Here is a 12321-nt window from a genome sequence, read left to right as displayed (position 1 = left end):
GATGGGAGAACCTCCAAAGTTCAGCATTCAGCTAAGTACCCAGATGTTGAGATCTTATCTAAAGTAGTGGAGACCCCATGCAACACCTTGAGCCTCTGTACTAATTCCCACACAATCCTCATCCCAAACTGAATTCCCATGTCCTCAAGTTGTCTTCCTGAAAGGAGGCTCCAGAGTCTACTAGCCTCTTCTGCTGTGTTCAGTGGGAGGTGGCAAACCCATCTCACCTCTTTAATAAATAATATCAATGCCTATTTCTTATACACACTTTTCACCAGTAGATCTTAAAGTGCTTCACAATCTTGAACGTATTTATCCTCACAACACCTCTGTGAGGTAGGGAAGCATTACTATCCCCACTTTACAGATGTGGAACTGAGGCACAGAGAGGGTAACTGACTTGCCCAAGGTCACAGAGGAAGTGCATGGCAGAGCAGGGAATTGAACCCAGGTATGGTATCCTATGTCCTACACTAGCGTCCTGCCCACGTGGTCTATAACTCCAGGGGATATACATATCTGATCTCTCTCTTACTAGGTACTCTATATCTTTTCCCTAACGCTCTCCTCTTGTCCCCAAGGTCCCAGAGGAAGGCAGACGCACACCACCACTCCCGCTCACACTCACCTACTCTGCTAAGGAGGTAGGAGGTGTTTGCTGAGTGCTCCCCTCCCCTCCTCTACCTGCTTCACCTGCGCTCTGCATTCAGAGCCAGAGGAATCACAAAGGAGCAACTGAGGCAGAGAGAGGGGGGCAGCCACCAGCTAGGGTTCCACTAATCAAAGCAACCCCTAGTGGCAGGAGTCCAGAGTTGACTTAAAAAAACAAGACAGCAAATGCCACGGCCCCTGGGGCTGTGCATACTTGTGATGACTCTGTAGCCTGCAGGACATGCTCAGCCAGATGGGACTGTTGACAGACAAGGTATAAAAGACACAATGAAGATCACAAATTTATGTGGGATTTGTTTCTTTATTAAGTTATGCCTGTAATTTTCTATAGTCTCAGTTTCTAGATTCAGCATGTCTTACTTTAACAGTAAGAAATCACCAAGATGTTGAGGGACAGAGTAAATTTTGGTCTAAAAGGAGCCATGGATCTCATAATGAAATATACCTTACAGATACTGGCTGGGATTTACAAAGGGTGAATGGGAACTAAGCCCCTTAGTCTCCTTTGGAAACCCCAGTGGTAATATTAGAGATGTGCAGGGCAGGAAAAAGACCATATGCCCCCAACAATCCAATTTTCTAAGTTTATCTCAGCCTCCACTTCCTATGTCATTATGTCTTTCTGTCCTCTCTTCTCAAAAATGGCTCAAAACTCTTTAAAGCATTTAAATCCAAACATATATTCCATATTTTAACTCTTCTGAATAAAACTGATCTGCCAGATCATCTCAACAAGTTTATGGATTTATCTATAGCAATCTAGTTTAGTTTTTATTAAAGAAAAACAGAGGTGAAAAAAATATTAGATCCACAGTCATCTAAGGCCTTGTCTACACATTCCCAATTTTGTCCACAGAAGTCAGGTTTCATCAACAAAACAATGTACACACTGCCATGCTCCTCCTTCCAACAAAAGTCTCCGGCTTTGCTGACAAAATAAAACCACCTCCACGAGAGGCATAGAGCTTTTTGTGCAAAGTTATGTTGACAAAGTATCAGCGTAGACCCCGCACTGGGTTATGTCGCTTTAAATGACCTCCAGGACGTGTCCCACAATGCCCATCCCGACCACTCTGGTCAGCAGTTCAAACTCCACTGCCCTGCACCCAGGTACTCAGGCCTCTGCCCTGCCCCTTTAAAGGCCCAGGAGCTTTTGAAATTCCACTTCCTGTTTGCTCGACATGGAGAGCTCACATTGCATCTTCCCAGCTGACCATGGCAGCTCCACTCAGCAAACGCGCTCCTGCTTGGAGCATACATGAGTTGTTGGATCTGCTGGGTCTGTGGGGAGAGGAGGCTGTGCATTCTCAGCTGTGCTTTAGCCACAGGAACGTCAATACCTAAGTCGGATTTCTTGTGGCTTGATGAATAAGGGCTATGAACGGGACATGCAGCAGTGCCATGAGAAGATAAAGGAGCTGAGGCAGGTGTTCTAGAAGGCAAGGGAGGCAAACAGTTGCTCTGGTGCTGCACCAAAGACCTCCTGCTTCTATAAGGAGCTGGACACCATCTTTGGCGGTTACCCCACATCCACCTGGAAGAGTCCTGGACTTGGTCTTGTTTTTTTAAGTCAAGTCCACAGTGGACTCAAACCCGAGGACAAAGTCGTGGATGAGGAGGTTGAGTTGGAAGACAACGTGAAGCACATGGCAGGGTTGTCCTGTGGCGCAGCGACTCAGGACCTCTTTTCCACTCTGAAGGGGTCTGGCCAGTCCCAGCAGTCCGTCTATTGTGCGCATGATGTCAGAGAGGAAAGTGATCTTTTTGAGTTGATGCTGCTTGGTTATATGAGGTAGAGTTGTCCTTTGTTCTGTATATTCTAGAAGTGGGTGAAGGGATAGAAATGTACAAGACTAGCTGTGTTCGCGTGTGCTCACATTCCCCAGTGCAGCTAAGTAGTGTGGCGGAACAGTGTGTTAATGCACACCAAAATTTGATGGGAATCCTCCAGAGAGATCTCTAGGAAACTTTTCTGGAGGTACTCGCCAATCCTCTGCCGTAGGTTCCTTGGCACAGCTGCTTTGTTCCTTCCCCCATGGTAGGAAACTTTCCTGCGCCAATCACCTGTGCAGGGACCAAAGCAGCACAGAGGCAAGCAGCATAGGGCCCAGGTCGGAAACTGTACACATGCAGAATATGCACCCTTGCATCCTTGCTTACCCTCAGGAATGAGATAGTGGCTATGATCACCCCTCCTGTGGAAAACGGTAGCAGAATTTACAATATTGTCCCTAGTTGCTTGCACTGATCCCCCTAAAAAAAAACACCCAGACCTCTGCCCCATCTTGAACACCCAATCCCCACCCAGGCCGAACTCACCATGTTCAAAGTGTTTGTCAAAATGTGTGCTTGCCACGGGACACTGAGAAAGTGATTCATATGTTAAAAGAGGTGTATTTTACTGTAATGATTCGATGCTCTGTGTGAACTAACAATCATGCTTCTATTTATTGTTTCTTGTGCTTCTGCAGATGTGGCCTTCAGGGGAACCCTCTGCACACTGGAGGAACGCCTCCACCAGATAAGGAAGCAACCAAGGTGGAGCAAAGAGGACATGTTCCGAGAGGTGCTCCAATTCTCAGAGGACAAAAAAAGAGAACGCAGTCTAAATGTGGACTTTCTTTGAGGTCTTATCCAAATCTTTCTGCACCAAATGAGATTATGAGGTCCATTTTCTCCTCTATGCATGCATATTAATATGAATACATATTCCATATGCATATCACAGGGAAAATATATCCCTTTATTTTCAGTGTGGATAGCTATTTAAGAATATTTTTGGTAATAAAAATATTTTAATATTTCTCAGATAGTGGATATTAATTTTTTAAAGTCCAACAGTAAACTCTTCAGTCTTTAAATATACATGATAAAAACAATTCAGTAAATAAATGTTGAATCATCAGAGGCGTTGAGAGAGCTTGAAGTGCTAAATCTCCATAGTTATTTCTCTAAGTATTTGAAAGAATATGATAATGTTGAACTACTCAATCAAATAACTAGGCAAACAAACACAAAGTTGAACAATGTTCAGTTTAGGAGAACCCTGAAAGCGAACTGTTAATGTAGAAACTATTTGAAAAGAACATGCACTAAAATTTAAATACATATTGTTTCATTTAGATAGCAATGTCATAATTTGTCATGTGAGATGAAAACAACACTGACAAGTTTTCTTCTGAAAAACGAGCTGTAGTGCTAATGAAATGCAAATTAGTTCTGTCTTCAGCAACCGATGGCACTACCAAAGCTTCCAGCTCAAGACAAAAGATTTATTCAGCTATTTACATAAATTTTATCATTTCATTATGTGTTTATGACAACAATAGTAGCATTATTTTAGCAACTGAAGGATGCTATTAGATGTCAGCATTTTGATCTGCATTCTCACCATAAATGAATAGCCCCCTATTATTTGAAAGATCTATGAAGCTCCTTAAGCTACAGGAAATAGCGGCACATATAACAATTGTAATGTTAATAATGGAATATTTATCTTTTTACGTTTATGAAAAGTTGCATGGCAAAATGTGATTCTACCAGTGCCACCAAGTAGGTTTGGTTAGAGGCTGTTTAAAGCCCCACTTACTACTGAACTGGAAATCTTATACAAGGGTGCCACCTGGTGGCTGAAAGGAAGACCTGCAATATGGATCCAGCAAAGCTAGGTAAAGAGTGAAAACTCTCAGGTACAAGCACGCATAAAAGCAGCATAAAAAGCATGAATGTAACAATAAATGAAATAAATAAACAGATGAAATAGCAGGAATATATATGAATAAAATGAAGAAATAAACTGCTGATGGGCATTTCATATACAATATTCTAGGCAGAAACTTGTATGAAACTCCAAGAATTTTGAGAACCACCACAACATTATTCCTGATTATTAAATATAACCACAAATCCCAACCCCAAACAATTACATAAATATAAACCTCAGATCCAGACAGAAAGGGATAGACTCATAGACTTTATGGCCAGAAGGGACCATCATGATCATCTAGTCGATCTCCTGCACACTGCACCTCGCTCACCTACTCCTGTAATAGACCCATAACCTCTGACTGTGTTACTGAAGTCCTCAAATCATGATTTAAAGACTTCAAGTTATGGAGAATCCACCAATTAGTTTAAAATTGCAAGGGACCCTTACCCCATGCTGCAAAGGAAGGCAAAAAAAAAAACCCAGTGTCTCTGCCAATCTGACCTGGGGAAAATTCCTTCCTGATCCCAAATATGGTGATCAGTTAAATCCTGAGCACATGGACAAGACCCATCAGCCAAGACTCAGCCCAGGAAAGAATTCTTTGTAGTAACTCAGAGCCCTCCCCATCTAGTGTCCCATCTCTGGTTATTGGAGATATTTGCTGCTGGCAGTCGCAGATCAGCTACATGCCATTCTAGGTAGTCTCATCACACTATCCCCTCCATAAACTTATCAAGTTCAGTCTTGAAGCCAGTTAGGTTTTTTGACCCCACTGCTCCCTTTGGAAGGCTGTCATAGAACTTCACTCCTCTGAATGTTAGAAACATTCGTCTAATTTCAACCTTAAACTCGTTGAAGGACAGTTTATATCCATTTGTTCTGTGTTAACATTGACACTTAATTTCAAATAACTCCTCACCCTCCCTGGTATTTTTCCTTCTGATGTATTTATAGAAAGCAATCATATCGTCCCTCAGCCTTCTTTTGGTGAGACTAAACAAGCCAAGCTCTTTGAGTCTCCTCTCATAAGGTAGGTTTTCCACTCCTCTGAAAATGCTAGTAGCCCTTCTCTGAACCTGTTCCAATTTGAATTAATCTTTCTTAAAGAAGGGAGACCAGAACTGCGCACTGTATTCCAGACGAGGTGTTATCAATGCCTTGTATAATGGTCCTAACACTTCCCTGTCTCTACTGGAAATATCTCATCTGATGCATTTTAGGATCGCATTAGCCTTTTTCATAGTCACATCACATTGGTGGCTCATAGTCAACCTGTGATCAACCAATATACCCAGGTCTTCCTCCTCATAGCTTCCAACTCATAAATCCCCAGCTTATAGAAAAAAATATTTTTGTTAGTCCATAAATGCATGACCTTGCATTTTGCACTATTACATTTAATCCCATTTCTATTACTCCGGTTTTCAAGGTCATCCAGATCTTCTTGTATGATATTCTGGTCCTCCTCTGTATTGGCAATACCTCCCAACTTTGTGTCATCTGCAAATTTTATTAGCACACTCCCACTTTTTGTGCAAAGGTCATTAATAAAAATGTCAAATAAGACTGGTACCATAACTGATCCTGGAAGAACTCCACTAGTAATCTGACCCTTCAGCCTGACCATTCATCTTTCAGTATGACCTGTTGAGGTCTCCCCTTTAACCATTTTCTTATCCACCTTACAATTCTCATATTAATCCACACCTTCTCCAATTTAACAAATAATTTCCCATGTGGAACTGTATCAAATGCCTTACTGAAATCCAGGTAGATTAGAGCTACTGCATTTCCTTTGTCTAAAAAAAATCAGTTATCTTCTCAAAGAAGGAGATCAGTTTGGTATGGCATGATCTATCTTTTGTAACACCATGTTGCATTTTATCCTAGTTACTGTTTATCTCTATGTTCTTAACTACTTTCTCCTTCAAAATTTGTTCCAAGTCCTTGCATACAATTGAAGTCAAACCAACTGCAGAGGATGGAGCAAATGGTGGAAGGGGGTCAAAGAGTATCTGCAACAAAACTAGTTAAGTTAGTTAAGAGTAGGAAAACTCATATGAAGTAGATGTTTCTGCTCCAGCAGATGGAGTCGTAGGGTGGGATTCTCCACTGCTTTGTTCAATCATTTACTTCATGTGTAGAGCGAGTGCAAAAAATGCCACCAAAATCAGAATGGTGGTGTTCTACCCTCACGGCACAGCTATAAACAGCTGCAGAGAAGCAGGTCCAGAGATCATCTCTTGAATGGCATGGGTGGGGTAGATGGCTGTTTTGAGGAGTTGGCACCCTCAGGACTTGCACAAATACCCTCAGTGGGTTGCTTGGCATGGGGTAGTGGGTCACGGTATGTTCTTCCTGAAGTACTTTGCTAGACTTCTTCAGAAACATCTTCAGTATCAGGACGGGGGGGACATTAAAATTAATTTCCTTAAAAATTATTTGAGTTTCCCTGTAGTGACACTATTACAAGTCAAATCTTGTACCACATAAATAGCCACTGGTGTAAAGTTATGGCTCCTGTTCAATACGTTTTTTGGATAAAAATCCTAGGATCTGCACATGGCCAACAGATTGACAAAGTTCAGCCACTGCATAAAGCCATTCTATATATTTTTTCCTTTGGTGTTAGCAGGCTAAGGTGGGGAAATCCTCATGTCAATGAATTTTCTTCCTTACTACACACCAAAGCACTTGATTTATCCACACTTCCAAACCCAGTCTGCGGTTTAGTGGTACATAATTGAACCCAAGCCTAAATAACTTCTCTAAATGACTGCGGTCAGGGGACTAAGCTCAAGGACCAAGACAAAAAATTAGGTGTGTTTTTACTTTGCTCTTTTACAAGACAGAGATGTTTTTTTTCTGTCTAGTAGAGGCCTTTCTTCTTTATATTTTCCCACCTCTTGTATTTTTTAAGGAAGGGTTTGACAGATACTAAGATTTCATTCCTGCTGTTATCTAAGAGAAGAGCTGTCTGCAAGCTGTAATTTCAGGCTTCTGCAAAATACTCTATATGCACTGAACAGTGCAGAAGTGCAAATTTAAACACACATCAATAAAGCAATCCTCAGATGTAAACATGGAAAATATCATTTTCTTCGGATGACAATGAGGTAGATCTATACATCTCATAATTCCTGAAATAAGTGTAAGTGTAAGTGTAAAGTACATTTCTAGAGATGTTTAGTATGCTGCTACTGGAGTTTCAATAGACACAGATTTCTGTAAGGTACTTTGAAGGAACATTGAGACTTTGAGCTTCAGTGTCCTTAAACTGGCATTAGAACCCTAGAACATTAGAACAGACAAGGAAAGTCCACACAGACTCTCATTGAAAGATACTAATAGGGCTTCTAGAAACCTTCACAATAAGAGAATTTTGATTCAGGACCATCAAAACATTTCATTTTGATAGTGTTGAAGTGTTTCGTTTTGACTCTTGATTTCATTACTAAATATTTGTTACATATATACACACAGTATTAAATATATAGAAATTTAACATAAAATTAATATTTTAATATAATACACAAGTCTATATTAAATTAATTGAAACATTTGATATTTTCCTATTGAAAAATTGGTCATAATCGACACATTCTCATGAAACACTTCAATTTCGATTAAACTGTATTTTTTGACAGAAAACTGTCCTGTTAAAAACATTTCAACTAGCTCTAAACAGAAGTTGGGACTGGCTAATTTGGTCTTGTGGTTTCAGAGTAGCAGCCGTGTTAGTCTGTATCCGCAAAAAGAACAGGAGTACTTGTGGCACCTTAGAGACTAACAAATTTATTAGAGCATAAGCTTTCGTGGACTACAGCCCACTTCTTCAGATGCATAGAAGTGGGCTGTAGTCCACGAAAGCTTATGCTCTAATAAATTTGTTAGTCTCTAAGGTGCCACAAGTACTCCTGTTCTTTTTTTGGTCTTGTGGGACTGCTGATATCATATGCATGCTCCTAGGCAGAACATTTCATTTTTTATGTTTATGATTACAGCCCCATGTTAACTACTGTGACTACGCAAATTTTAGTTCTGCTTCAGATTTGTAAAATATTTTTAATTTACTTTTATTTGCAGCTATTAGTAATGATATTTAAAAAATAGAGAGCGGAAGAAGGAACTCAACTAGCTATCACCAAATCAGACAGCTTTGCAGGTCTAGGAATCAGAAAGACTCCATGGAATGGAGTGTTAAAATGTAGGTAATATTGTAGGTGGAGCTTAGCGATGCAAAATCCACTGTTTTTCTTGGGATTTCAAAAACGGGGGGAGTGTTGAAGATTAAGAATGGCTGGATGTGGGGATAATTATTTTATTGATATTTATTCTGGGCTAATATTTTTTCAGATTGTATGGTTTGGGTTGGATAATTTGTTTGTATTTTGTATTGATTGTTGTGTGTTTTTATACTATTTAAATTTGATCCAAGCACAGAGCTATGAGATAGAGGCTTTCTGCAAATGGAAATAAATATATGCAGTGTAGGACCCTCAAGTGTTGCAGATAGTTTGCTAAAACATGACATCAGGGGACACACTGAACCAGAGAAGATTTATGCTCAAGACAAAAATTTTGCCAGAGAAATGGCCTAGCAGATGGAATGGGGTAACCCCACATGCTCATTAACAGTATCTGGGATGTCTCTTTATGTGTGACTTTGAATTAGCTTGTTTAGGACTGAGTGCTTATTGAATTTTTTTCTCCTATTCATTATCCTGTGCCAGGCCCTGGAAATGCTCATTAGAAGAGCACAGACAGGAATAAGGAATACACACATATAAGAACATAAGAATGGCCATACTGGGTCAGACCAATGGTCCATCTAGCCCAGTATCCTGTCTTCCGACAATCACCAGTCCAGATACTTTATAGGGAATGAACAGAAGAAGGCAATTATTGAGTGATCCATCCCCTGTCATCCAGCTTCTGGAAGACAAATACCTTTCCCTTTAAAGATTATTTGTGCTATGTTCCGTGACAGCCTACCTATTGTAGAAGCAGAGAAAAGGATAAAGGGAATTTGAACGCAGATATCTTAACTTTTAGGAATAAAGTAAGAGTCAGGTTAACACCAGCTCTAATAATGCGAGATTTCAGGCAGAGCCTGGGCAAGTGGAAAGTGAGTGGAACAAAATAACTGTAAGAGATACTGTTTTTCGACCTTGTGTTAGATAAGAATGGAATACAGAGTGTAGCAGGAACTGCTGAGAAAAGTAAGATATCAGAAGGAATATGTATAAACCAGATGCGGTTGTTGATCATTATTGTCTGTAACAAAAGGTATAAATGCTTGCTCTAATTGTGTATCTAATGGAGACCTGCCTGGGGGGGGGGGGGTAACCCCTGTCTGGGTGTACTCTCCCCTTGCAAGTGTCAGGAAAATAAACTTTCTCTGACTTGTTGCAACCAACCTGAGAGCAAAGACTCTGTTTTCTTCCACACTATTCAATATCTATCATTTATTATTCCTTGTTCTTTAATTTTAAATGTTTCAGTCAGCCATTTAGAAACAACACTATGGACCAGACTGCAAATCCCTTATTCACACTAGTAAAAAATTATTCACAAAAGTACTCCTATTGAAGTCAAGAGGAAAACTTGTGGGGAGAGTAGGGCTCACACAATTTGGCCCTCTGAGACTCTCACTGCATGAATAGCACATAGTTAGGAGTCAAAGTGATTCATTTGACACAGCACACTGGCTGCAATTCATTCATTTAAACTATTCAAATAAGTCAGTAGAGGTTTGTGAACTATTCACAATCAGAAAAAGAGAGTGGCGTTTTCAGACAATTTATTAATCAGAATTCAATGAGCTCTAGTTTGGTGATTGGGGATTCCACAAAAGCTGTTACAGTGAAAAATGGGAACCGCTAAAGAAAAAGGTTAGGAGAACATACAAACTTTTACAAACAATCTCTTCACTTCTCCATTATGAAGTAACTAATGAACTGTAAACAACATTTAGAGGCCTTGATCCTTGTTTTATATTTTTAGGCCTCTTTAAATAGGTGATTCCAGATGCATTTTCCTGGGTATGAACCAATAAACTAGAATATACAGAAAACACGATGTGTTTCATGATACTGAAAACCAGAGTTTAGCGTATCAAATGAGAGTCTGCAAAATCTTACCATAACACTCCTTTCGTAATGATCATGCTCTTTTTCAAAATCTATCATGTAGCCATTTAGAGACCAAATAAAAGTCAGATCTAACGTGGTATCATAGGACGCAATACACTGCATGGTGGCATTCTCTCCAACTGTGACATCAACATTAGTTGGTGCTAAGGTAATCTTTGTAGCTTCTGTGAAGTTAAAAGAAAATGTGGAAAATTCTAATAAACAAGTGACTATACAGATGCAAATCTAGCTGTTTCATTATACATGAAAAGAACAAACTGATTTACATGTTATTTATGCAACTACATTTCAAAGGGGAACACTGATTAGAACAGAGAGGTTCTAGCCTAAGAAAAGTGACACCCTTACAAATGAAATGTCTTGGCTTTTGATTGCTCATTCTCTGATAATACACATTTTAGCCTCTTGATCAGGATGACTATAAAAAACTATGCTGACTTATTTTTATTCACAGACTATTTCATGTGTAGAAGACAGATGATCTATTTTGCATGACCCATTGTGTAGTTTTTTGTTCATAACAATCCTGTTTTTTTTTTTTTTAAACATCATTAAAAAATGGGGAGCTCTGCTTAGTACTCTCATTTCCATTACTCCACCCTGGAAAGGGGGATTCTAATGCGTCTATTAAGAAAGAATGTTTAATTCTGCATGTAATGCAAATAGCTATGATGGGAAGGGACAGAAGAGAATAGAAGCAAAGAAGAAAAATATGTATAATCAGAGCTTACTATAATCAAGAAAAGAAGAAGAGCAGGGGACTCCATGAAATCCCTCAGGGATCTTGCTGTACAGATCTAATTTAGCTGACACATGCTTTGATACCAAAGAGCTTAGCATAACAGAAGGGAATGGTATTCTAGCCATGTGCATGTACATTTGGTAGCTGATTTTATAATTGTTGCTGGATTTTGTTTTGTATTGTAGAGTCTTCTATCAACCTAGAGGTATTCTAGGGTATATCTGCACTGCACTCGTCTTTCAGCGGCGGGTCATATACATACTCATGTAGGCCCCCAGCACAGGTGTAAGCAACAGCATAGACCATGAGGCATGGCTTATGCAAGTAAAGAGCTGCCTGAAGGGTGTGGAAAGGTACACAAGTACATACCCTGCACAGAGCTCTACTTGCCCAAGCTATGACTCTCATCTACAGTGCTGTTTTTAGCAGTGTAGTACCCTGCTGCCTTCCCACTGGCTCTTCTGGAGCTTTCCAGGACCACAGGAAAAGACTCCAGTAGTGGGGGAAGGCTCTGGCAGGAGGAGGCAGTGGAGAAAGACTCCAATGGCTCTTATTGCTGGAGTCCTTCCCCACCACCGTGAAAAACTCCAGCAGTGGGGAGATGGCAGGCAAAGACTCAGACTTTTCCTGCTGTCTGCCCCCGCCAGAGCCTTTCCTCACCACAGTGAAAATCTCTGGCAGTGGAGAGTGGCTGAAACCTTTCTGCGCTGCCTCCCCTCTACCAGAGTCTTTCACTGGCATGTGTAGTTACACCCCATGGTGTGGACACAGTGCTAGAGGAAATTCTTATGTGTCCATGACAGATACCAAGTTTTGAAATCTGCCAGTTAGCCTTTCACTGTTTCTGTTGGTTAAAGTTGCATTGCAAGGGACATGCTCAGTCATTAGTTTTCCCTCCTTAGATGAACTAGGTTAGAGTCCTCAGATATAAAAAGAAATGGTTTATGTTTAGCTTATACACACATATGGTTTAAATGTTTAACTGTGGAGATTTTTTAAGTCAATGATTTTTTGTGATTCTAAAATGTATAGTATAACGTTAA

At 40.1% G+C, this 12321-nt stretch overlaps 1 protein-coding gene across 1 annotated transcript in view; it reads right to left on the bottom strand.

Moving 5' to 3' along the window:
• Positions 1-12321, bottom strand: part of CNTN1 (contactin 1) — a 250038-nt gene that overhangs the window by 101399 nt on the left and 136318 nt on the right. The window contains exon 13 of the mRNA XM_034769465.1: positions 10525-10700. Within this exon, the coding sequence (XP_034625356.1) occupies positions 10525-10700 (176 nt within the window). The remainder of the gene's footprint in view (positions 1-10524; positions 10701-12321) is intronic.

The sequence above is a fragment of the Trachemys scripta genome, chromosome 1 (assembly GCF_013100865.1).
Source record: "Trachemys scripta elegans isolate TJP31775 chromosome 1, CAS_Tse_1.0, whole genome shotgun sequence".
In the NCBI taxonomy this organism is placed as follows: domain Eukaryota; kingdom Metazoa; phylum Chordata; order Testudines; family Emydidae; genus Trachemys; species Trachemys scripta.
Note: the sequence above shows the minus strand (reverse complement) of the source record. Positions and strands in the feature narration are given on the sequence as shown.